This window comes from Myotis nattereri (genome assembly GCF_964212035.1).
Source record: "Myotis nattereri genome assembly, chromosome: 18".
NCBI lineage: Eukaryota > Metazoa > Chordata > Mammalia > Chiroptera > Vespertilionidae > Myotis > Myotis nattereri.
The window spans coordinates 5699867-5725570 of NC_138093.1; the positions used below are offsets into that span (position 1 = coordinate 5699867).

At 58.6% G+C, this 25704-nt stretch overlaps 3 protein-coding genes and 1 pseudogene across 4 annotated transcripts; all 4 read right to left on the reverse strand.

The window, feature by feature from the left end:
- Positions 1–496: 496 nt before the first annotated feature.
- LOC308534683 (U4/U6 small nuclear ribonucleoprotein Prp3-like) lies at positions 497–2606 on the reverse strand (the record flags this gene model as incomplete). Its single annotated transcript, XM_081113250.1, is given in 2 exon segments — positions 497–2474; positions 2476–2606. Coding segments are annotated over 2 exon segments (2088 nt in total). The 5' UTR covers positions 2586–2606.
- Positions 2607–3768: 1162 nt separating this feature from the next.
- LOC308534392 (U4/U6 small nuclear ribonucleoprotein Prp31-like) lies at positions 3769–5268 on the reverse strand (annotated as a pseudogene). The gene has a single exon. The product of its transcript is annotated as a U4/U6 small nuclear ribonucleoprotein Prp31-like (transcript).
- A 2007-nt stretch (positions 5269–7275) lies between these two features.
- On the reverse strand, positions 7276–10208 carry LOC308534441 (glutathione S-transferase Mu 5). Its single transcript, XM_081112944.1, has 8 exons — positions 10093–10208; positions 9634–9709; positions 9314–9378; positions 8554–8635; positions 8359–8459; positions 7946–8041; positions 7747–7857; positions 7276–7478 (listed from the first exon to the last, which is right to left on the reverse strand). The coding sequence occupies exons 1-8, from the start codon at positions 10138–10140 to the stop codon at positions 7380–7382; spliced, it is 678 nt and encodes a 225-aa protein (XP_080969070.1). The 5' UTR covers positions 10141–10208; the 3' UTR covers positions 7276–7379.
- A 2894-nt stretch (positions 10209–13102) lies between these two features.
- Positions 13103–20472, reverse strand: EPS8L3 (EPS8 signaling adaptor L3; the record flags this gene model as incomplete). The annotated part of the gene is made up of 15 exons (XM_081113086.1): positions 13103–13286; positions 13752–13825; positions 14077–14202; positions 14369–14462; positions 14851–14885; positions 15116–15197; positions 17761–17909; positions 18251–18325; positions 18554–18615; positions 18700–18823; positions 19059–19174; positions 19250–19389; positions 19724–19779; positions 19897–20046; positions 20320–20472. The coding sequence occupies 15 exons, from the start codon at positions 20470–20472 to the stop codon at positions 13103–13105; spliced, it is 1620 nt and encodes a 539-aa protein (XP_080969212.1).
- Positions 20473–25704: the final 5232 nt, after the last annotated feature.

A 25704-nucleotide genomic window follows, 5' to 3' on the forward strand; every position in this document is an offset into this window, starting at 1 on the left:
CTGTAGGGCGAGTTCCTGATGGTGATCTCCATGCGGTGGTCCCTCAGCTCCCCCTCCTCAAGGGAATCCGGCTTGGAGTCAAGGTCATCAGAATTTATTTTTTTTTAAAGTGACTCTTTAATCATATGCACACACGGGGAGTAAAGGGCAGCCCCAGGCTGACAGGGGAAGAGAGCAATGTGTTCTCCCTTCGCCCCAATGTCAGCGTGGCGCCGTTCTGAGATCACACATGAGTGGGCTGGGCTGGGAAGTAGCATAAGGGAGGACTGAAGAGACATAAGCGAGAGGGTGGAGGCAAGGGCTGGCGTAGGCTCAGTCAGTAGACCAGGGGTGGGCAAACTTTTTGACTCGAGAGCCACAATGGGTTCTTAAACTGGACCGGAGGGCCGGAACAAAAGCATGGATGGAGTGTTTGTGTGAACTAATATAAATTCAAAGTAAACATCATTACATAAAAGGGTACGGTCTTTTTTTTTTTTTTTTAGTTTTATTCATTTCAAACGGGCCGGATCCAGCCCGCGGGCCGTAGTTTGCCCACGGCTGCAGTAGACTCCAACACCGATTCCCTTAGCGCAAGGTCCCAGTAGTGTTCGGCCCCGTGCTTTCTGAAATGCTCCCGAGCCATGTTCTCTGTAGGGCACTGTTTGAACTTCATGTCCCCAAAGCTCCGGTCTTTGGCTGTAGCCTCCCAGACTAGTACACATTTGTTGGTTTTCTTCACAGCTTCCTCATCGGATTCCTCCTCATCCTCTCCCTTTGTGGTAGATGTCTGTTCATCCCACTTTATCTGACGCAGCATAAGATGCTTAAATTTCTTCTGGGACTTGGGGCGCCCTTCCACTACCACCACATTGACATTCTTGTGCAGTAGCACCACCCCTGTCAGGTACAGTTGCCCAGCATTGGCCTCAATCTTGAACTTCTTGGCTGGGTTGCTCAAATTTCGAACTCTATATACAGATATGTGTACCCCCTGTGAAATGTCTTCTTTAAGCTTTTTCATTTTCTTGTCCTTTCTCTGTTCTGTAAGTTTTCGGGCAGCGTTGGCCTCTTCATGCGCCTTCTGTCTTTTTGCCATCTGAGCTCTGACATGGGCTTCTATCTTCGTGGGGTCTTGAACAGCTTCTGTTCCTAATACTCGCATGAGATTAGAAATTCTCACTTTGGGTTCCGGAGGAGGCATCAGGCCCAGCCTGACCTCCTCTTGTAGCTCCTTCTGTGCTTCCCTCCTTGTTTGTCTTCGAAGTTTCTTCCGTTCCTTCTTGGTCAGATATACTCCCAGAGCAACTGGTGTGTCACTGTCGACTGGAGGGTCGAGCTGGGCTGGATGTTCAACAAGATTTGTGATTCCAAAATAATCATCTCTCTCGGGGTTTTGCTCTGTAAGGTCAAAGCCATTGGGGTTGATATAAGAATCCCACCACTCGGTTTCAGGAATCTCTCCTTCCTTTAACTCCTTCTTAGGAGCAATGAGAGCCAGCCTAGTTGAAGTATGGATGCCTGTTTTTCGAGCTGCTTGTGAGATCTCTGCCTGCAGCTTTTCCAGTTGAGCCTTTGTCCGTAACCGCTGGGCAATCTTCTCAAATTTGCCCTTGTCATGGAATTTAAAAGTGGGTCTCTGCCGCTGGGAAGGGGCAACGGAAACTCGGGGGTCAAAAACGGTATTGGATTCCACATCATCTGATGGCTTTTCTTTAAGCTGCTGCTTGAATTGTTCCCTCTTCACCGCATGAATATTGGTCTTCAGAGTAGGCATTCGGCGTGTCAGCTCAATCTCCTTGCCTGTTGCATCTACAGTGCGACCTCGCTCATCGAGAATCAGTGGTGTAGGTTTAGTTTCATCTTTTAATTTAACCTTCGGGCGAGCAATGCCCATGGCATGAAGATTGGCCAGGCCCACCATATTGGCATTGCCAATGAGCCCTGGCTTCAGTGCCAGCTGGGCCTGGATGCGGGCTTGTAGTTCAGCCGCTTTCCTTGCCTTCTCCATGGCATCATTCATGGAAGTGGCGGCCTGCGAGGGCTGAATAGTGCTGCCCATTGGAAGGCGCTCTGGGTGGGAGGAAGAAGGAGTCTTTGGCTGAGCTGTAGAGGGGCTCACGCAACTCGGTTGTTTCTTCCTCTCCTCGATTTGTCGAGTTGCTGCCTCCATCTTCTGTGTGACCTGGAGCTTAGTCAGCATGCCCGGGCTCTCTGAAGCAGGCCCAGGGATCACTTCTGGCTCCTCGTCCACCTCCTCAACACGGGGTATCCGTGGCTTCTTTCCTCCTGAGGATTCCTTGGAGATCTCAGAGTCATCACCAAACACTCCCTTCAGCTCTCGTCTTCTGCTCCCGTCACTGCTAGACTTGGAATGTCTAGAGCTTCGGCCTTCCCCTACAGCCTCAAACAGTTTGTCCACGAATCGGAGCGTAGAATCCTCAAGAAAAGGCTTCAGATGGTCAGCTGCTTTCTCCTTGTCCATGCCCTTCCCCACAGTTCAGCGCTGCTGTGACCACCGTGGGCTCTGAGAAACCTAGTACCCTCTTCACCGTCTTCCCTCTCCATGGTGTTAGCTCCTCCCGCTCCCTCTTGGACAGCGCCATTCTTCTGGAAAAGGAGGACAGCTCAAAGGGAGCCCTATCCCGCACCTCACCAACCTCAGCCCCTGGGACGGAGCCCAAGGGTTACCGATCGGAATGTTTTAAGCGCTTTATCTCTGCTTTCTCCTCTTGCTCCTGCCGTCGCTTCTTTTCCTGGAGAATCTCATGTCAGGTCTTCACTTTCCAAGAGCCCTTTTCATCCCGCAGTGGAGTGAAGCCACCCTGCGCCGACACCACCGCCTGGAGCCTGGTTTTCTCCTGCGTCGGCGCAGGATGATGACGTATTCTCCAGGTTTTTGGCTGGAGACTAGGGCCCTGGGTGTCACTTCCGGCTTTGGCATTCTGATGACACAGACGGTGGAGCCAGTAGGGGGCGCCCCGCCCTGTTGTCCCTTGCGTCCTGTTCGCGTCTTGCCCCGGGCACTGGTCGCTGGCGCCCCCTGGCGGCTCTTCCCCTGCAGTGCGGACCGGAGCCCGCTGCTCCTTACACAGAGCACGGCCGCCCAGCCAGTGGTCAGTGGTTAGAGCGCAGTGCTCTGTCCCGGGGCTGGGCGTGTGGTGATTGCGCGTTGGATTCTGGGTCGGTTGGGGGTGTGCAGGAGGCAGCCAGTGGTTCAGTCCCACATCAGTGTTTCTCTCCCTTCCTCTCTTCAAAAATCAATTTAAAAATAGGGTGGGTGGGTGGGTGAGGGGGGCAGTCCTAGCTGGTTTGACTCAGTGGATAGAGCATCGGCCTGTGGACTGATTCGATTCCAGTCAAGGGCACATGCCCTGTTGGGGTCCAACCCCACCAGGTCCAGGGGTTCCCAAAGGTGTGGACAGAGTCAGCGAAGAAGGAATGACACAAAGACAGCAGCTGATCAGCAGCCTAGCAAGTTTCCCTAGCGAGGTTCCAGCCAGGATCTCCAGCCAGGTTCTGTCTTATTTTTTTTTTTTTGACAATGTGCTTTTAATCACACTTTCCCCAAAAGTATCTCCTTTCCCAGTTAAAATAACAAAAACGAGGTGTGGTGGGGATCGCTCTGCCCCCAACTGGGGCAGCGATCTCGGTGCGGGGGCCTCCGCACCCCCCTGGACAGTCCGGGCACTGGGCACTGGCGGGCTCCCCCATCGGAGCCCCCAGCCCTGACCCCTTGGGAGCACATGGCCTCCACGTCTGCCGTGGGCGGCCACCCAGGGTGCACCCTCATGTGGACATGATGCCGTTCTTCTCGCCCTTGACCTTGAGGAACTCGGCCATGCTGGAGAAGTAGTTCTGGTTGGCCTCGGCCACCTTCTTCTCAGCCGCTTGTGGGTTCACAATCTCCAGGCCCTGGAGCGGGGTGAAGGCCACACTGGAGGCGGTGCCCGAGGAGCGGTCGCGGGTGGTGGACTTCCCGCCGTTCACCACGCTCTGCTTCTGCGGGGTCCACTGCGGAGTCTTGGAGATCCTGGCTTTGGTGGCCTCGTCCACCTGCGTCTGCCGCACGCGCCCACTGCCCGACTTGCCCAGCTGGCCCAGGCTGAAGCCCAGGTGCTCCTGGTAGGCGTCCTCCTCGATCTCTCCGAAGCTCATGCGGTTGGCCTGCTTCCGGAGCTCCGTCAGCCCAGCCGCCCCTTCATCTTGCGATACCTGCGGCCGCCTCGCTTCTTGCGCTGCCCATCGAGGGGCGCAGGCAGCGGCTTCACCTGCTTCACAGGGGGAGGCTCCTGCCACTTGTCGAACTTCCGCTCGATCTCGTCCTTGAGTTCGTAGCCTACCTTCCCCTCCGTGCTCTCGTGGAAGCTGTCCACGTGGGCTGTCAGCGTGCACTTGGCAGCCACGAGGCGGGCCGCTTTCCGCCAGAGATCCGGGGGCAGGGACTGCACGATGTCGCTGTGGTAGATGTAGCCGGTGTGGGGCAGCACGGAGGTGGCTGAGAAGCCCGACAGCGTCTTGCGCTGGGCCCCCAGCAGCATGATGTTGCAGGCGGGCATCTTGGACATGTTGGTCAGGCCGCCGGACACCCCATGATCTTGGCGGCTGTGGACACCCCGATGATGATGATGATGGAGAGGTTGGGTGCGATGAAGGACATGCGGGACTCCACGTACTCGTGGATGCGGTGCTTGGAGGCCTTCAGCTCCAGCGCCATGTCGCAGGCCTCCTCCAGCCGCTCCAGCTCCTCCTCCGACAGCTGCTGCCCCTGGGTGGTTGAGGCGGTCACGCTGACCACCGTGATGGTGGCGTTGGTCAGGATCTGCTGCAGGTTCTCGTTGTTCTTGCACTTGTCCAGGCTGTTGCCCAGCTCCTTGACCGTGCGGATGTAATCCAGCGTGTTGGGGACCAGCGACCCCAGCTCGGGGAACCGCTTCGAGTACTTGTCCCAGGTGAACTTATGATGTTCAGCTCGTTCTCAATCTCCACGGTCAGGTTGTTGGCGTCCACGAGGACCTGGTATTCGGGCGCTGCCTCCACTGGTCCCATCACTTCCGAAGCTTTAGCTTGCTTGCTGATGTACCCCTCAATCTTCAGCATGATCTCAGCAAACATCTTGCTGTCCCACAGCTTGGCGATGCTCTCGACCGAATCCCCGGAAAGACCCAGCTGTGTCTCCTCCTGCACATCCTTGATCGCCGGCTCCTCTTCCTCCTCCCCATAGCTTCCTCCTTCCTCCTCTTCCGCCACCTCCTCGAGGTCGGCCAGGAGCTCGTCTACTACAGACATCCCGAGGCCTCCTCCTCGATCCGGGCGCCCCAGCTCCTAGGAAATCGGCTTCGGACCGCTCGACGTGAGCGGATGATGTCTCACCCTCGCCCAGGTTCTGTCTTTTTATTGTCTTGTTACATCTGTATTTATACCAGTTGATTTTAATCCTATCAATTTCTATTCCAAAGATTAGGGTGTTTCTTATCTCTATTCCAGGGAGTTAAGAGTATGTAGCTTAAGCGTGATTGTTTGTAAAGTGATTAACTACCCTCCTGGCACTTAGTTAAGGGGTTTTATTCCCTCCCTAAGTTCAGGGGAAAATCCCTACCTGGGGAAACAACCTTTCTCGGAGAGGTGACCTTGGTTAAAACACATAGCGCCAAGAAGGGGAGCAAACATATTAAGAACAGTATGCCATATACGCCAGGTCCCTTGAAACATATGCTGTGCAGATGTTCCTTCCCTGCAGCAACTGTGTCAAGCAGCAAGGGTGGACCGGCTTCCGGCAATACCCGGTTGTGGGCTTGATCCCCGGTGTTTTTGGCCTGCAGGAGGCTGCTGATCAATAGTTCTCTCGTCTCTCATTGTTCATATTTCTATTTCTCTCTCCCTCTTCCTTCCTCTCTAAAATCAATCTATATATATATTGGCCTGGGGAGCCGGGGAATGTTGGTCAGGATCAAACAAATCTCAGTGGCTTAATACACCAGTTTTACAAACTCGAGCTTCAGGTCCCAGGTGGTCAGCAGGGGCCCTGAGGTCAGGTGTGTGGGAAACCCAGACTGACGGAGGCCTCAGCCGGGCACCTGTGAGCCGAGTCATAACTGTGGGAAGCTGCTGTGGCGGTGCTTTTGGATAACTTGTTTATAAGTTTACATAACACAGGTCTGTTCTAGGCGCTCTAGGCAGAGTGGCTTACTTCTCATGACAGCCGGTGAGGGAGGGTTCATTGGTCAGAGGAGGCACGAGGTCCAGGGGCCAGTCTGTCATGGCAGAGCCAGGATGTCCAGCACCCTGCAGCCCCCGGGGAATTCAGAAAGGCTGGAACCGGGCCCCAGGTAGGGGCAGGTGGCACTGCCAAGAGATAGCTGGACAGGAAGTGGAGTGATTTGAAGGACTTTGTAAACTGGAGGAGACTGCGTCCTTCCCCAGAGGCTTAAGAATCCCTTGATTGTACTTAAGTAGGAGAGTGATACGAGCAAATTTGCAGATTGGAAAAGTCACTGGCTAACCCCCAATGCTCTCCTCCCCCACATCCCCCCGAACCCCCAAACCCATTTGTCAGTGTGGCTCATTGCTCAACCTAGTCCTGCCGCTGAAGGATAAGGGCTGTACAATTTCTCCTCTGAGGCCAGGCTCCGGTGCTGAGCCCTAAGCTGGCTTGAGAGGCAGACCCATGTCCACACACGTCATGGCCGCCACTCCACCCTCCCGTCAATGACATACGCTGCAGCTCGTCTTTCTGAGTCACATAAGCGATTGCCTTCTGAACTGGAAACGCCTTAATCCAGTTGCTCAACCTTCAACAATGAATACAAATGAGCATCTCTAGTGCTTTTTGGGGAACGGCTCCTAACACAGGTTTTTTTGTGTGTGTTTTTTAATCCTCACCCAAGGATATTTTTCCCATTGATTTTTTGGGGGAGAGTGGAAGAGAGAAACACAGAGAGAAACATCAATGTGAGAAAAACACATCGGCTGGTTGCCTCCTGCATGTGCCCCAACCAGGGCCTGGGCCTGGGAGGAGCCTGCAACTGAGGCTGGTGCCTTTGGCCAGAATTGAACCTGGAATCCTTTGGTCCACAGGCCAACGCTCTAGCCACTGAGCCACACAGGCCAGGGCTCACCTTTCTTTCTAGTGCTCACCCTCAAGGCTTGGGCAAGACCCTCTATAGTAGCCACTGAACACACTGGGGGATGGGAGTGTCAGTGTTGCAGGGACTGAGCCACATCTTGGTAATAATTCTCCCGCATCCTCACTCTCCTCCGGCCTTTCCTCCCGAGAGAGAGCCAGTGCGACACCAGTAGCCTAAGGGCTATTTATTGAGCAGAGCAGAGAAGAAAGCACACAGGTCCCCCGGGGGCAGGAGGAGGCAGAGCAGAGGAGGCGGTGGGAGGCAGCCTCCTGCTCAGCATATTCTCTTGCAGCCCCACAGGGCCATCTTGTTGTTGACGGGCATCTTGAAGAAGCGGTCGGACTGCATGTAGGCCGCGATCTTCTCCAAAGCCTGCAGGGGAAGCACGCCAAGCCTCAGAGACCAGCACAGCCTGAAGGCCCGTTTCTAACCAGTGGCACTCACAGCTGCCTGGCCCCACCCCCCTTTGGGGTACAGTAGCTGGACCCTTCCCAAGATGGAAAGGTCTGGAGGTGCCCAACCACGGATCCCTCGAGGCAAAAGCTGGTGTTGGGCAAGACCCACCACAATGGGGTCCCTGGGGTCCCGGGGAGCCTGTGAGTGTTTTCTGTAAGAGAAACGTGTAGGGAGCCTCCATCACCTCAAAACGGCACATGAAAGCCTTCAGGTTTGGAAATTCATCCAGGCACTTGGGCTCAAACATACGGTTCTGATCCAAGACATCGTAGGTGAGGAAATCCACAAAGGTGAGCTAGAGACACAGTAAGATGGTGAGGTCGGGGGAGTTCATGAGCACCTGCAGCGACAGAGCGCGATCCTCTCCCTTCCCCTCCTCCTACCTTTTCCCCTGCAAACCACGAGAATTTCCCCAGGAACAGGGAGAACTGTTTCAGTTGTCCAGGGAGCTGTTCCAAGTACTGGGGCTTCAGCTTTTCCTGGGGTGGGGGGCGGGGGGGGGGGAGGAGAGAGAAAGAGAATAGTTGTCATCGTGTTCACAGCTAACTGGGGCTCAGGGCCCCTTCCCCAGGCACCTTCCTCTCCAGGGCCTCAGGTTGGGATGGCAGGGTGCACAGGAGGGGTTTGGAACGGAAGAGGGCCAACACCAGTTTATGACAAACAAACCCCCACCACGTCAGAGTTCTGCTTCCTATTCCGACAGCTTGGGTTGGTGGGAAGGGGGCAGGAGAATGGAGACTTGACCTTGGGTTCCTAAGGCTCCTTTCCCTCATGCCTGCCTGCCGGGGAAACTCACATGGTCCGAGTTGTAGCAGATTCGAACCAGTTGCATGCGGAAGTCCATGATCTGGTTCTCCATGATGTCCACGCGGATCTTTTCTTCTTCAGTATCCCCACCTGTAGGCCAGATGACAAGCAATCACCCTGGGCATATCCACCCCGCCCCAGAGAGCGGCCAGCCTTGTCCCCGTCCCCAGCCCTACCCACTCACACATGTTGTGCTTGCGTGCGATGTAGCGCAAGATGGCGTTGCTCTGGGTGAGTTTGTTCTTGCCGTCCATGAGGTAGGGCAGCTGGAAGGAAAAGGTGAAGTGAACAAGCTGCCTGACTCCGGGGGCAGGTAAGAATTGCAGGGACATGAACAGTAGAGAGAAGATGCCCTGTCAGCAGGAAGAAGCACATAAGTAGAAGGTGGAGATTGGGCCCCCACCTGAATGTAGGCGTGTGTGTGTGTGTGTGTGTGTGTGTGTGTGTGCGCGCACACGCCATGGACCCTTCTTGCAGAAGTTTTTTAAAGGCATAAAGCAAATTACACATATTTACACAATTTATAAAAACATTAAGAAAACAAAATTGTAACAGTAATATGTGCCTATTAGTGAATTAAATAACAAGCAGGGGTAGTAATTACCACAATGTCCAAGTATGATGGATGTACATGTTTATTTACAATACCTACCACATATCCAATAGAATATGAAAATACCTGATTTCTACTAGTGACAGAGCCACAAACATGGCCCATACCCAGCGTCACTTACTGCTCATATGCACAATAGAAGCAACTGGTGGCTTTAGTCAGTGCTTTGTGGAAGTGAGAATAACTTCTCTCCAAGTTCTTGAGCCCCTGAAGGCTGTTTATTCTATCCTGGCGAAGAGCCCCCGCTGTAGATGCCCCCCAGGCCAGAGAGGGAAGAAGTGGGGGTCCAGGTGACACCTTCCCTCTGGGCCCCTTCTCCTAAACCACCTACGTTGGGAAAGTCCAGGTCCAGCTTGAATTTCACGTCCAGCCATTGGCTCTTATCAAAGTCAGGAGCTGCAAGAGAGAACGAAGTGGGACGGACCTCCGTACCTTCCCGCCCGGGCGGTGGGAAGCGCTGGGGAAAGAGCCTGTCCCAGGAGCATCCCCACCCCCTGCCTGACCCCTTCATCCTGGGGCCGCGCTGGTGGAGGGTGAGGACGGGGTTGGGCGGAGGGAGAGCCCAGCTGCAGGTCAGCGCTTCCAGGTGACGGGGCACCCCTCGCCCTGGGCTGGGAGCGATGCCGCCCCCGGGGCTCGGACGCGCCTTACCTCCCCCGCAGGTGTACCGTTTCTCCTCGTAGCGGGTGCCGGTGAACTCCAGGAGCAGGCGGATGGCGTGCGCCAGCTGGGGGGACAGCCGGGTGGGCGCCTGCGCAGCCCCCTCCCCACCCCCATCCCACCCGCCAACGTCCCCGCCCGGGCTGCCGAGCCCCGCGTCCCGCTCGGTAGTCGTTAAGCCGCCGCCCCCCCCGCTCCCGCCCCCCCCGCCCCCCCCCCCCCCCGGCTCCCGCCCCGCCATCGGCCCGGCGGCCGGCCGTCCCCGCCTCTCTCCGCCGGCCCGGGTCCCAGGGGCGGGGCCGGGGCCGCCTCGGCGGCGGGGACTCGACCGGGACCCCGCGGGGCTGGGCTCCGAGGACAGCGCTTCCGTGGGGGCCGTTGGCCGGAGCCCCCGGCGCCTCTTTGTCCGTCTCCCCGCCCCAGCGGCTGGGCCGTGGGGAGCACACTCACCCCGCGGATATCCCAGTACCCGAGGACCATGGACTTAGAGCACGACATGGTGATGTCCTTTCCGTGCCTTTCGGAGGGAGGCGAGCGCGGAGCGGGCGGCTCTTTATACCCGAGGTGGTGGGCGGGGCCAACGCGAGAGCCTGACTCCGCCCCCCGCCGGGTTCCCTCCTAACGTGTCCCCTGGGCCACGCGCGGGCTCGGGTTCTGCAGTCCCGAGGCCCCGGGAGGGGTGCAGCGCGCGTGCTGGGGGGCTGGGGGGCTGAGGGCCTGGGAACCTGGGGTCGGGACTCTGCGCTCCCCAAGGGTGGGAGTTGCACTCTGTTAATGGTGCCCACAGGTGGGAAGAGCGCCCACAGCCGAGCAGTGAGGGTAACCCCAGGAGAGTGAGATATTTACTTGGTCGGGGGGCAAGGGGGAAGGTGGGCAAGGCTGTGGCTCTGATCACCCGGGAACCCCACCCTTGTGTGTGCATGTTGGTGGGTGGGCGGGAGGCCAGAGCTACTCCAAGGTTCCTGGCCCCAGGGTCTACCCAGCCCCTGCCACTTAGGACCCCAAATCCTTTCCCGCCTCGCCCGCCAGGATGTGGGAAATCCTGTTTCTCCATTAGTCTGGCTGAAGCAAGGTTGGGACTTTTTAAAAGGACATTTCACTGAAAAGAAGAAAGAAACAAAGTGCAACACACAGGACAGATACATTCCTAATGGCTGAATCTCTCCTCCCAAGAAAACAAACGGCCAGTCGCAAATTCGCCTGAGGTATAGGCCTAACCTTCAGTCACTTCCTATGAAATGCCAGGCAGTCATCCAGGTACTTCATATATGTTAAGCTTCACAACTTTGCGAAGTAGATTTTATGCCCATTTTACAGAGGGAGATAAAGGAGGCCTGGAGGGGTTGGGTGGGTTGCCATTCTAAGCTCTCAAATTCTCATGAGAGTTTGAGGTCTGTCTAACAGCACAGCTCATGTTAGTTCCACTGAACTGGACATCCGGGCAGCCCCTCACCTTATCTCAATCTTTGTTGGGAAATCTGGGGGGCACGGCGCTAAAGCCCTTTTTTCCTGATCCTGGAATATGTCCCTTTTCCTAGGACGCCTGCAGGTCCACCAGCCCAGAGGACAGTGGCTTAATATCTCCTCCCCATCCCAAGACATTAACTTTCTGATTAACTTTTGCCCTTGAGTGTCAGACCCCGAAGGTCTCGCCTGTTTTCGCTTGAGGGAAAAGAGATGATATTCTGAGGCTGGAAACTCGAGGGAGTGACGTAGGCGGTCTGTACCTCCGGTGATCTGGGGCCTCAGCCATGTTAAGGTCCTGGACGAATCCAGCTAAGAGATACTTACGGAAACCTCTAAGAACCCCAGGGTGCCTCCAGCTGGTTTGGCTCAGTGGTTGGAGCGTCGGCCTGAGACCTGAAGGGTCCCGAGTTTGATTTCGGTCAAGGGCAACGTACCTTGGCTGCAGGCTCAATTCCCGGCCCCAGTTGGGGCATGTGCAGGAGGCAACCAATTGATGTGTCTCTCTCACATTGACTTTCTGTCTTTCCCCCTTCCTTCCACTCAGTCTCAATAGAAATCAATGGGAACAATATCCTTGGGTGAGGAGTAACAAAAAAAAAAAAAAGAAAAAAAGAAAAGAAAAAGAACTCCAGGGGCCCTTGATCCACAGCACATCAGGGCTTATGTGTAGGCTGAATCCGTAGAAGTGCCTGTGCTGTGTACCTTAAATCCTAGAAGCCACATTAGTGCTGAAACTCTTCACTAATCTTTGAGAAAATAGGGCCCAGAGAGTGAGGTGCCTTGCCAGCCAGTTGGTGGACTTTGAACGTCCAGTCCACCGTTCCCTACATTCTGCCTCTAGAGACAAGCTGGGGAGGCAGCTCAAGGTCGGCTTGCCCAGCAGGAGGGGACCGAAATGGTATCCAGGGAAGCAGCTGCCAAGCAGACCAGCAGCCAGGACGGCTGATCGAAGCCTCCCGCTGTCTGCAGCCCGGACTCTGGTCCTGGGGAGCGCCCTGCCCTCGGCGTGGCGGGCGCCTTGGGATACACCGGAACAATGTGCGCAGAAGGGCAACGATGGTGAGCATGGTTGGGAGTTTGTTCAGCAAGAGGGCCATCATCTCAAAGGCTGCCTCCGCGTTCCAGGTGGCGGGGACTCCCACTCAGTCTGCTCCAGTGATGGGTGCAGGGCTGCTGCTGGGTCCCGCCCAGTGTCCCAGCTCCTCCTGCCTCCCTTCCCTTGCCCACCCCCCATCAGGCCCAGAAGAAGCTGCAAGGGGGGCACATGCCAGGCTTAGAGATGCTTTTATTGGGGAGGAGAGGACTCAGCGGCATCTTTTTTTTTTTTAATATATTTTATTGATTTTTTACAGAGAAGAAGGGAGAGGGATAGAGAGTTAGAAACATCGATGGGAGAGAAACATCCATCAGCTGCCTCCTGCACGCCCCCCAGTGGGGATGTGCCCGCAACCAAGGTACATGCCCTTGACCGGAATCGAACCTGGGACCCTTGAGTCCGCAGGCTGACGCTCTATCCACTGAGCCAAACCGGTTCGGCTCAGCGGCATCTTGACAAAGCTTGGCACACGTGCTCCGGGTCTGGGACAGACACAATAAATAGATGGTCGCCAGAGAGGGCTCCCCACGCAGCGAGAGGGCACCATCCACCCAACCTCTGGGCTTGCTCGTCCTCTTTGCTGTGTGAGCTGGGTGTGGGGTTCGCTGCAATCTGGGGGCCTGCAAGAGGACTGCTCGGGGCTCTAAAGAGAATCGGATCCTCTGTCTGGCTGTGAGAAGGCCTTGATCTTGGAGATGTCCGAGTTGGTGCCTAAGGGCTTATCTGAGGAAAGAAGGATGGAGATGAGGGAAGGGACCCCCCAGAGGTCCTGTGGACACTCTGCTTGGACCTCCAGGCCTGCCCGAGCCCGTGTTGTCAAGTCCCTGGGGGAAGAGCCCGTGCCCAGAACCCGCCACGCTCAGTTCCTCCCTAGGGCGGGCCTGCTGGCTCTCACTGTCACCCAGGGAGCACCCCACATTTCCACTGGGGTTCCCAGGGTGTTCTCACCCCCAGCATCCTTCTGCTGGCTTCCAGCCGGGCCATGACCCGGGGGGCATCCTGTGGACACACCATCTGGAGCTCCCCCGGGCTCAGGTTCAGCAGCTGCGACCCTGTCAGGGCCCCGAGGGTCTTCACGGTGCTGGGGACAGACAGAGGCCGTCAGTGTGGGCAGGGGACTTGGGCCGAGTCTGGCAGAGAGGGGCCGTTTGGGATCCGAGGCTGGGGTTGCGGGAAAATTCATGGAACAGGGCATGTGGAGGTGAAGGAGTAACCTATGCATTTTGGCTTAAACCAATTTCAGACTCCTGGTCTGGAGGGAGGTGTGCAGGGAAGAAAATCTTGTCGGGGTAGGTGGTGGGATAGGGGGGTAGCAGCTGAGGTTCCTCCTGTGTTCCCCCAATCCTACTGCCTTCCCCATGGCAAGGGCTCCCCACTTAGGAGTGAACACAGCCCCTCTTCTGCTCTGTGGGACTGTCATGTGCCATGTAAGTACCGTGTAGGTAGCGGGTAGACAGGAGGCAGGTCCTGGGGTTCTGGGTCTCCTTGGTTACTGTCTGAACCCTCCACCAAGGCCACCCATGTACCCCCAGGGCGAAGCGCTCACCCAGGGGTGAAGTTCTCTGCCTGCAGCCAGGCTCTGACCTCCTCGGGCCTGGAGCTCAGTCGCAGCATCGGGGCCTAGAATTGGGGGCACTGGGAGTCAGAGACCAACTCCTCCCAGAGCCCCCCAGGGCCCCCATCGCCTGGGCCCTGCTCTGGGATGCTGGCAGGTAGGGCCCAGGCTTAGCCTCGGCTCTGGCTCCTGATAAGCTCGGCCACGTGAGCACGCGATGACATGAAATCAACCAGGACGACCTTCTCCACGGTCCCGAGGCCCCCGCCCCACCCGCTCTGGCCCCAGAGCTGAGGCTGGTTGGGCCCTGGAGTACCCGAAGGGCCGGGCTCTGGCTCCCGGGCGGCCCCGACTGCAGGGGCTCCAGGATGTTGCTGGGAACGTAGCCGCTGTCTCCCTTCTGGTCCTTCACCAGCCACCACCGCTTGCTGTGGTCCAGAACCTGCCGGGAGTCACCCTCAGTCACATGGCTTTCCCTCCCCGACAAGGCTTTCTCCTCCCCGGCCCTCCCCAGGTTCCCGCTCTCTCTAGGCCACCCACCCCAGCAGCCCCACCCGCACCCCCACCCCAGGCTGCCTGCAGCGCCCGCCCGCCCAGCCCGGCCTCACCTCCACCACCTCTCCCGGGGCCACTGTCAGTTCCTTTGGGTTCCTAGCTTCAAACTCCAATAAGACTTGCATTCTCAGGGCTGGCTGCACTGGCCTTGGGGTGAAGGGCACAAGGTTAGGGCCCCGCACGGAGGGCCATGGTGTGTGTCTCCACTTGAGCCTGGTAGGGGGTGCTCCCTGACCTGATACCCCCGCTCCCGACCGAGGGTGCTGGAGCCAGGACCGGGGAAATGGAGCCCCTGGCCCAGCCCCGGAGCCCAGCTGTCTCCCACCCGAGCCGGGAGGCCACTGTTGGGTTCCACAGGGTTGAATGACAGGGCAGTGTTAGTGGGGCTTGGGGGGGCGTTGTCTGCAGGCAGCAGGGTCTGGGATGTGGCTGATCTCTGAGGACTCAGTTGGGGACTTCTCTCCTATAGGTCTACAGGGTCAGCCCCTTCTCACCCTCCCTTAACCATACAGCCCTGCCTAAGCCCCGGGCTCACCGGAGGGAAGCAGAGTCCTGGTATCCTGGGGGTGCCTGTGGGGGCAGGAGAGAGCGGGCGAGGGCAGAGTGAGGGAGGGCAGCATGGAGGCAGGGAGCTGGCCACAGAGCTGCCCACCCAGCCGCCTCACGGCCCCTCCCCTGCCTGCCTGCCTGGCACCTACATGTGGGTTCTCGGTCGCCACGTGACCATGGTGTGGACTGAGAAGGCAGAAACTAGCCGGAGGCAGGGCTTTGAGTAGGGTTCCGTGCTAAGCTCCCCTTACCTGGTTGGAAGGTTCTGGAGGCTGCCAGCCATCATAGAACGTAGGTTGGTAGGGTGGGACCTCATGGCCTGTCCAGTTGTCCCTTGGGAGAGAACCAAGCTGAGTCCACTCCGCTCCAGGCCGTGGGACGGAGGAGGAGACGGAACAGAGCCTCGGGGCCTCCTAGGGCAGGGGTGGGGAACCTTCTTGCTGCCCAGGGCCATTTGGGCATTTGCAACATCACTCGAGAGCCACACACAATTATCAACTGAAAAACCAGCCTGCGGTATCTGGCCCAACATTTAATTAACTCGCCCCTCATGCCTCAGCAGGGCCAGACGAAACGATTTCGTGCGCCTTAGATGGCCCGAGGGCCGGACGTTCCCCGCCCCTGACCGTGCCCACGCACACAGCTGAAAGGCGCCAGAACATCCGCGAAGGGGCAAGGGCAGGGTGTGAGCAGATCCCACAGGGCAGGGATCTGTGGCCAGCTTCGCCTCTGCCCACGGAGTTCAGAATATCAGCTCCAGGAGAACATGCCGGGCAATCGATCACACAGACTGGGGGTCGGACCTAAGGTGGGGGCAGGGCAGTGTGGATTTTTCCTCCTGCACTGTCACTGCACTTGGCCGCCTGGGTTTCCGCTTCTCACATGTGCTGCACGTGACTTCCACCTGTCCCCGGAGCTGCTGTCCCCAGGACAGTGGAGGGTATATAGGCGTCAGCTAAGAATATGTGTTCAATGGGAACAAATAAATTGTTTATTTTCTGAATCTTTTTAAGTGGTCCCTTTGCCTTAAAAACATGCTCAGGCCTTCCCTTGACTGTGTTACTACTGCTTTTAATCTGTTATTCTAGTCCCTTCTCTGTACCAACTTTTTTGAGAATGTGTCTATCCGCCCTTCCTACTTTTCATTATTCCTTGCAACCCGATTCTTACCTCCACCATTACTTTATTGCTACCAGTTTTTCTAAAGTCCCCATAATCTCCTGATTGCCAAGTCCACTGGCTTCGTATGGCCCATGTCCTTCCAAACCACAGCATTTAGCATTGTTTACAGCTTGGGGTCAATTTGCGTAAAATCAGGCCACCTAAATAGAACTTGCCTGAAATTCAACTCTTGAGGGTTTTTACACCCTCTTTAGACAATTTTCTGTATTTTTTGTCTTCCAACTCACTCATTCACTAACTTCTTGTTATTGTAAGAAATCAGAAAACATTCCAGGGCATATCTGACCTAGTTTTGTATTTAAAATGATACACAGAGCCAGAAAGTAGGAGGAGCTCACGGGGGCTGGGGAGAGGGAGGCATCGGCACAGAGTTGTGTTGCTTGCTGAATGGGTACAGAGTTTCTGTTTGGGACCCGGAAAAAGCTCTAGAAATGGATAGTGGTGATGGTTGCCCAACATTGTTAAGTATTTAGTGCCACTGAATTATACTCTTTAAAACATTAAAATGGTAAATTGCATCTTATGTACATTCTGTCACAGCTAAATAGATAGACTACATTGAACTATACTTGATGTCGTGGGGTGGGTTGGACAACCACCCCCTAATGGAGCTGAGTTGAAAAGAACTCACTAGGCAAGATGCCGGAGCAGGTGGCTTGCTTCCTGGTGGTTTCTCTTTCTAAAACCCTCTTCTCTCTTGGTTTTTATGCCTCTGCTTTTTTTGTTTCTTCTTTCAACTCTCTGGAATATCTCTTTGCCTCCTTAATCCTCTTTCCTTTCTCCACTTACATATAGAAGTTCCCCTTCTCTCTCCGGGACAGAGCGACCTTGCTCACTAAGGTGAGTTCCAGGGCTGCCTGTGGAGGGCTCGCCTCTAGGTGGCGCTGTCATTTCTGTGCTGACTGTTCTCAAACCCTCATAGCCAGGTGGGACCTCTCACCTGAGGGCCAGGGCCTCCCCGCCCCCCATCTCTGCGGGATGTTCACTGATACCCCAGCCCAGCACATCCAAGCTGGGTTTACCCCCCACTCCCCACGGCTCTCATCGGTTTGGCCTTGTTGTCCAACTGCCCATCTCAGGGTTACACGGATGTGGCACCTCATGTTTGATCTTAACTCCTCGGCCAGTTGGTTGCCACGTCTTACAGATGTTACACTTGCAGCAATTCCTATGTCAGTAATTCTTAAGTTCTGGGCCCGATTGAGACACGTTTTCACTTTGTTCTTGACAAAAGTGAGAAAGTGTTTTGGTAGAAGGTTGCCAACTCTACATTCTTGGGAGAATTGTTCTTTTTTCCTGAGATAACGCCTTACCTTCTGAGGCAGGTGATGGCAGGTGATGGTTTAAAAAGAAGTGTTTTTCGCCCTGGCTGTGGGGCTCAGTGGTTGAGCGTTGACCCATGAACCCGGAGGTCACAGCTCAATTCCTGGTCAGGGCACATGCCCGGGGTTGTGGGCTCGATCCCCAGTAGGGGGCGTGTAGGAGGCAGCCGATCCATGATTCTCTCTCATTGATGGCTGCTATCCCTCTCTCCCTCTTCCCTCCTCTCTGAAATATATATAAATAAATTGTTCGCACTTGGTGTGACATAGAGTTGGGAGCTCCATGCGGAGCCACCGCTTTGTTCTGAGATGATTCTGGTCTGTGACAGTGTAGAGCTCGCCACACCCCATGCCCTGCCCTATGCCCCACGCCCAGCCTCATCTTCCCTCACCGGCTGGTGGTCCAGGCCGGGCCCAGGCTCTTCCAGAGGTTACTGTCAGGCGGGCTTAGGTAGAACTTGAGCATGTCGACAGCTTCGGGGGTGAGGAGGGGTGAGATCACTTGGCCTGCGAGGTCACGCTCAGGGCACTGCGTCAGGACCTAGAGGGAGGAGGGCGACGTCAGGAAGCCAGGCTCCCGCAGGCCCAGCTGGAGTGGGCAGGGCCGGAGTCTCGTGCAGCCTCTGCGGTGCCCAAGGCCTCAGGCCTGCTGCTCCTTCTGGCCCTCAGAGCTCCCACTGTCCTTGGCTCCACCCCCAGCCCCTCTAGTCTGCCCAGGGCGCTGTACACAGTGGGATGGTGTGTTGGGGTCAAGGAAAATGTGTGGGGGTGAGTGAGGGGAAGATCCCACAGCCTCCCTCTACCCTCTGCCCGCCACCCTGGCCTGTGCTTGGTCTACGCTTCAGCTTGTACCTCTTCGCCACCCTGACCTCCCCAACTCACCAAGTGCAGAGTCCGGAAGAGCTTGTGCAGCAGCTCGGGGGCACTGATATTCTGCAGATGGATGGCCAGCCTCCCCTGGGGACACAGGGTACCATCACCACCCTCCATCCACCCCACCTGCGCCGGGACCACAGGGCCCATCCGTGTCCCGGGCCTTGGTTGGGAGCCTGGCACACCCCAAGGTTCTGAGAGGGGGGAGGGGAGGTTCCAGGGGAGAAGCCTGGGACGCCTGTGAGGCCCCAGAATGGGGGTGCTGGGGGCAGGGGTGTGAGGGAGGGCTGGGAACTTGTGGGAGCCACATACCAGGAGGTTGAAGCTGTACTTGAACTTCTGGAAGCAATCGACGTACTGCGCCGGTGTCCTCCCTGTGGGGGAGGGGGTGGGGAGAAGGCGGCGGGTCACAGGGTATCCCGGGGCACCACCCCTCTCCCCTGGCCCTCAGCACTCACCCCCCGGGCCCGCGTTCTTTTTCTTCCCCTGTTTCTTCGTCTTCTTCGCACCGGCGTTGACCTGGGTCTTCATCAGCGGTTGCATGAACACCTCGATGTCCCTCAGGATGTGGTTCAGCACCTCCTGGACACAAAGAGCTAGGGCTTTAGGCGGGCAATCAGGCCCCCCTGGGACCCCCAACCTGCCCCAGCCCCAGCCCCTGCCTCTGCCCCAGCCCCCCCACCCCCCCGCACCCTCCCATCCCTTCTCAGCCCCAGCCCTGCCTTGGCCACCCTGGGACCTGGTTTCTGGGGGGAAGGGTTGGTGTCCCCCTTCGCCAGGCTCAGGAGCTCGGCAGGCCCAGACCATCTGCGGTTACCTGGTCCCTCACTGTGTCCTCAGGGGTCGGGGGGCTCCTTGGAGGAGGCAGAGCGAAGGTGCTTGGTTCTCGGGCACTGGAGTGTCGTGACAGGGGCCGTGGGGATGGTGGCACGCCTGCAATGTAAGGGGGCATGGCCTCTGATCTTTAATCTAAACCTCTCCTCCCCCGTCCCCGCACCCCACACTTACTGTGCTCTGGGGCCATCCAGGGGGGCTGTTCTGGAGGGGGCCCCCACTCCAGGGGGGCTGCCTGCTCCTTAGGGAGTGGCCTTTCCAGAGGGGCCCCCCTCCATCTGTCCTGGCCGGGGTGAGGGACTCCAAATCGGGGTCTGCCGAGCACACGGTGGGGACACAGGCTTGACAGTGTTTTGGAGACAGAGGCCCTGCCCACACTTCTCTCCAGGCCTCCCCCTGGAACCTTCCCTGCTTCCCCTCCAACTCCCTGCCTCATGTGCCCACCTCTGAGCTCTCTCAGGTCCCTGGTCAGGCTCTAGGGACAGTCTCCAGTGTCCCCTCGGCCAGGCCCCAGCCCTTCCAGCCTTGGCCCCAGCTTGGCCCCTCCCAGCTCCAGGCCCCGGTTCCTTGGGCTGCAAGCTCCTGGGCTCTCACCTGGGCTGGAGGGAGCTCTACGCTCCTGCAGGGGGCGGGGCAGAGGCTGCCTACCTGGGCTCCAGCTCCTCCTTCAGGGCCTTCTGCAGGCTGGTCCTCAGCCGCTCTGCCTGGAAGAGTAGCAGGTGGGCAGGGGTGTGTGTGTGTGTGTGTGTGTGTGTTTGGGGAGAGTGATGGTTGTTGGGCCCCACACCCACTCTCTTCTCGACCCCACCCCGGCCACTCACCCCCATTTCCGGGCACTGGAAGAGCAGAGTGCTGCCGCCCGGTGGGCCCGCCCCCTGCACGGTGATGGACAGGACGGAGTTGTAGGAGCAGGAGTTGAGCACCACGTCCATGGCCTGGATGCTGTCCAGGCGGTAGGAGTCCAGCTCCTCCTGGGCCAGGTGGAAGGGTGGCTGTGAGGTCACCGAGAGCCTGGGTGGCTCGTAGGGGCTCCTGACCGGGGTCACCCCAGCCCGGCAGTGGCCTGGGGCTGCAGTGTCCACTCCCCCGCCCCCGGCCTCTGTGCCCGGTCTCTTCCTAGGCCTGGGCACTGCCCACGGGAGGGCGGCTGCTGTCTGGGGCAGGGAGGGTGGAGCCGACGCCCGGGGCTAGCTCTCCCACAGCTGGGCTAGCGATGACCCGCTGCAGGTGCGCGGAGGGCTGACCTTGGTCTCGATGTCCAGCAGCTGGAGCCAGCCGTCTCTGACCTGCAGCAGCAGGTTCTGGCTCCACACCCGGCCCTGAGCGTCCAGCTGCTGCAGCCGCTGCACGGCGTCCTTGGGCTCCCGGACGCCCTGTGTGCCCAGCTTACACGTCATCAGGTGCTGAGGGGCGAGGAGGCCAGGGCTGGAGCAGGTTTGGAGAGGGGGCAGAGGGGGCGCGCGGGGTGGAGGAAGGGCCGCCGAGGAGGAAGCAGGGCCTCCCCATAGAGCAGCCTTCCAGGGCCAGTGAGACTGAGGGCTGTGCGAGGGGGTTTAGGCCTCCGGAGGGAGGACGTGGCCTTGGGCAGGTCCAGGGGGCTGAGGGGGCCGGATGCTGGTCAGTGTGGGCTTCCACCACCCAACGAATAAAGCGCGGACTCCTCTGGGGGGATGCAGGGCCCTCACATTCTGTCCCTGGCTTCCTTTGCTGCTTTGGGAACCCGCTATCCCAGCCTGGGCCTTCTCTCTGACCTGCACTCCTGCCTCCTTGCCTTCGCTCATGCTGGTCCCCACCCCCTTCCCACTGCTCATCCCGCGCCTCCCAGCGTCTTGGGAGGAAACCCAGGCCCCCCTCCTCCCGATTCCTGCCCCGTGGGGTGCGCAGTGATCTTATCTCGGTGCAGGCCCATCCCCGCTGGTCTGATCATCCCCGGTTTCTTGTTTCCGCTGTTACTCTCCCTCCTGGCGGAGACCCCTCCACCTCCCGTCCAGGCAGCCTTCACAGGTCATAGTCCTGCCCTGGGTCCCTTCCAGGGGGAGTGTCATCTGCCTCCTCCCTGGTCCCACTGCCCTGATTTCTGCCCAGGCCCCAGCGCCTCTCCTGGGGGAGCCGCCTGCACGCCCACGGCCTGGCGACGTGAGCAAACGCCCTGGCATCCTGGGCAAACGCCCTGGCATCCTGGGCATGCCTCCTCTTGCTCTCACCCGCTGGGCCCAAGGGAAGCCAGTTCCCAGCCCCTGCCCCGCCATGAAGCCCAGGACCCTGGTCCCAGCCTCTGCTGCCCTGTGGAGCCTCCAGACCATTGCCCATGTCCCTCCCCCCTCCTTCCTGGGACAGCCCTGCTCTGCTGCTGCCCCGGTTCGCTCTCCCCACCACGCCCTCCAGCCTGAGCTGTGTTGGTAACCGGATGCCACAGGGGCAGAGCCTCCAAGCAGCTCCGCCCAGGCCCAGGTACCGCCCTGTGGGACCGCTGACCTCACACATTCCTTCTGGCACCTGTGCCTGATGCGGGGCAAAGAGCAGTTCCCCGGGGCCAGGTGTGGCAGGGGGTGGGGCTGGAGACAGGTGGGGGTGGGAGTGGCTGCACGTGTCTCCACTGCTGCCCTGGCGTCCTCCAACCTCCAGCCCGGCCTCCCTCCCGCCCAGCTCAGCTGCCCGGGGCCTCCCCGATGCCCAGCGAGGCTGCCAGCCCGAGCCCACCTGACCTGGCTGGGCCAGGCTGCTGGCTCCGTGGCAGGACTTGTCTGGGTGTCTGATTTGAGGCAGGGCCTTGGGCACCAGGAAAATGGTGTGGAATCAGGAAACTGCCTGGGCCCCAGGTTACTCACCTCCACCCGGTGCTGCGGGCAGGCGGGCTCTGAGGCCAGGCTGTGCAAGTACTCTTTCCGGTGCACTGCGGGGGACAGCGGGGCGGGGGGAGGCGGGAGCGGAAGGCCCAGGTGAGACCGAGGCAGTGCGGGGTGGGCAGCATGCGGAGGGCCAGGGAGAGGGGGTGGAGGGAGAACTTACTGTAGATGGCTTTGCTGCTGGGCCGGGACATGGTGACGCTGCTGAGCGAGCTCCTAGGACCTAAACTGAACCAAAGGGACAGCCGTCAGCTGTGGAGAGAAACCCCAGGGCGGAGGGGCAGGTCGCGGATCCTGTGCCTGGTCCCTGACCCGCCTGAGGCCTGGACCAGGCTCCCACTCGGGGCCTCTGAGACCCAAAGCCCTGGCCCCAGGGGCCTCTCTGAGGCATCACCAGCCATGCCTCCTCCACCGAGGAGCCCTCCATGGGGGCTGGGCCTGGGGGCCCTTAGGCAGGCTCCCGGCCTCCTGTTATTTGGTCAATAAAGCCATTTCGATGGGCACTGGAAAGCTGGTGGCCGGGGACCTCGGCCCAGATCCCGTCCTGGGCCCGAGTGTGAAAGAGGCCGAGACTGGGCTGCCCCCAGCTTCCCGCCAAAGCCAGCCCCTGTGCGGCCGGTTCAGTTCCGCGCATTGCGAGGTCGATGTTGGCTCTTAAGCTGGGCACCGCTCACGAGGGTGTGTGGGCACGGTGCGCCCGTGCGTGCACCCTTCTGGGGCCCTGCATCGGTGACCTGTGCTCCCCGAATGCCTTCCCAGGTCTCCTGTCATTTCGTCTTTCCATACTCTGAACCCTCCGCCAGGTCCCTCTCACTCAACCCTACATCTCAGCTCGAGGATCACCTCCTGGGTGAAGCCCTCCATGAGCACCCCACCCCCCGCCCAGAGCGCCCTCCTCACTCCACCCGGAACCTGGTCTGTTCCTTTAAAGACAACAGCCACCCGGTGAGTGCCGAGAGCCCGGGCCGAGGCCCCGATGAACACGGCGCCGTGGACTTCTCACCGCCACCACATGCCGTCCCTTACACCCAGCCTGCTCGCGGACTTTGCCTTCGTCAGCTTGTTTAATCCTCAAAACGTCCTCGCCCTTACGGTGGTGCTGTTATTATGCTATTTACCAGGCGAGGTGCCGGAGTGTTTATGCGTGTGCCTCTGTCACTGCGGGCAGAGGGGCCCGAAGACGGAGATGATGACATGGGTGAAGGCGCGTGTGTGAATGTGTGTGTTCATGCAGGGCGGGGCCTAATTGAGGGTGTAGGTCAAGCATGTCAAACTCAAAGGCTAACAGGGGCCAAATAAACAAGGTTTAAGCTTATGTGGCCGCAAAAAAACAAAAGCTTCAATTTTCATAGAAACGTAGGTTTATTTAGGAAAGTAGAGTGTAAAAAAAAGAACAAGAGCAGTGATAAAATTAATGCTTTCTTCCCGACACTTGGCACCGCTCCTCTCTACTCTCTTTCCTACTTGGGGGGAAATCTTGTTCCTCCCTGGTCCCACTTTCAAAACTGCCCCAAGGTGAATGTCAGCAATTCTGGATCTGACGGGAGACTTCTTTCCTTTCATAGTTGTAAGTAACTGCTCACACCGTTATATTGGCTGGGCCACAAAAATATTCCTTGTGAGTTTGACATGCTTGGTGTAGGTCAAAGGTATGTGCTGTTGGAATGAGGCATCTAAGCATCATGAGTATGTCTCTGTTTTGTGGGTGTGTCCTTGCAACTGTGAGGAAGCGCCGGAGAATCCTGGGCAAAGGGTAAGAGAGCAGCCCACACCCCTAGTTACGGGGACTGGTATGAAAATAGCGTCTCCCATGGTGACGCAGTGGGGAATGAGTTGCCAGTAAACAGCAGAGGTGCTGTGGGGGGGGGGGTGCAGGTCTGTGCGTCTTGTTGGGGGGGACCCCTTTTCTCTCCAAGGTAAGGGGTGCTGGCAGCTGCTCCCCTACCCCCCACCCCCCAGCCCCCACCCCTGGCGCAGTGTTTCCTGCTCCTACATACTGTACATATGGCCAGCAGTGGTCAACACCTCTTCCTGCTCGCCCCACGCCAGGCTGGCCCCGTGGGTCCCCGTGGGTCCCCCTGCAGCTTCTGCTGCTCAGATCCTGATGCAGGAGAGGGGAGGAGGCTGGCTTTGGCCTGTCTTGCCCCTGGCTGGGGAATGGGGGCTGTGGCAGCCCAGTACCCTCCACTTACCCCTGAGTTAGGGGCGTGGAGTAGGGAAGGGGAGTCTGCATCACGGCCTCTGGGAGAAGCGCCTGGAGCCCTGGCTGCCCTGCCTTCTTCCCAGCCGGCCAGCCCACGGCTGAGCCCCTCGCCCTGCATGGGGTTGCTCCTCCTGGCTGCACTGGGCTGAGACCCTGGCCTGGGAAGCTCTGAGCTGCCCCCACCACCCTGGGGTCCCCGGCAGCCACCTGGGCCCTGACCTTCCCGAGGGCCGGCCTTACCTGGCTTCCAGTGAGGCCTGGTCCCCCGAGGGGGCTGGCGCTGGCGGTGACCTGGCGCCGGTGGTGGGAGCTGCGTCTGCTGTCTCCTCCGCTAGTGCCAGGCAGAGGCCCTGTGATGAGGCGGCCCTGGCCCAGCAGGCGGCCGAGCTGATGAGGCCAGGAGGCGGCCACACCTGTGCTCTTTGGACTCTGGTGGGTGGGGAGGCCTCTAGGCACCTGCCCACACCGCAGCCTGGACCAGAGGCGCCGTGTGCGCCCACAGGTGCCCCAGGCTCAGCCAGGGACCCTGACTCCCAGCTCCCAGCTGGCCTGTGGCTTTAGGGAGGGGCTCCCCTCCCCCTGCCTTTTGGGCTCCTCTTCTGGGGCCCCCCAGTCAGCATCAGGCACTTGGCCTGGGACAGGAGAAGAGTGCACCTCGGGCCTCTGCGGTCAGGGGGCAGGCGCTGTAGGGGCACCCAGGCCTCGGGAAGCTGTGGGCTGGCATGTGCATCTGTGTGCACATGTGCTGCATGTGTGGATGTGTGACCGTGTGTGCCCAGGTGGTCCAGGACATGGACCACGTAGGAGCAGGCGGGTCTGGGCACTGGGACCTCGGCGGGCATGACGTGGAGGGCTGAGAGTTCCTTCGGGCAGGGCCTACCTCATTTGCCCTTTCTTCTGTCGCCTCCCACCCAGCAGGGACCCCACCCCCATTCTCTTCTGCTCTCTTACCTCCCCCACCTACCCCATGCCCTCTGACCCTAGCTGGCTTCAGCAAAGATGGGGAAGCAGGCACGATGCTAGATTCCGGGAGACGCCTTGGAACTCAGCATGAGTTCAGTATCTCCCTCCAAACAACCCAGCCTCCCCTCCCACGTTCCCTGCTCATCAGAAGCACCACACCCAGCCAAGCACCCAAGCAAGCCTCTGGGACCATCCCGAGTCCCCCCTCACCCCCCACCGCCCATCCTGTGAGCGTCACTCCCTTAGCAAGTTACTACAAGCCCCCCCTCCCACTCCCCCCGCAGCACCGCAGCCTGAGCTCAGCCCCTCTGCCTGTGACCGTGGGGCAGCCCCAGCCTCCCTGCCTCCACTCTCCTTCTTTTTGGTCCTTCCTCCTCCTGCAGACGAGACCTCCCTGAACTGGAGGTTTGATCACTTCCCTCTGCTGCAGACAATCCTATTACCTCCAGGAAAACCAGAATCCCAGGAATTAGAGTTCAAGGGGTTTTAGAGACTCCCTGATGAAAGCTGTCAGTGTGACACTCTTCGGTAACTGGGACTGGGCCCACTTGGGCATCATGCTGCCCCCGAACCAAGGCCTTGGTAAATGAGTCAGCAGCGGCCCACGGAATCCTGAG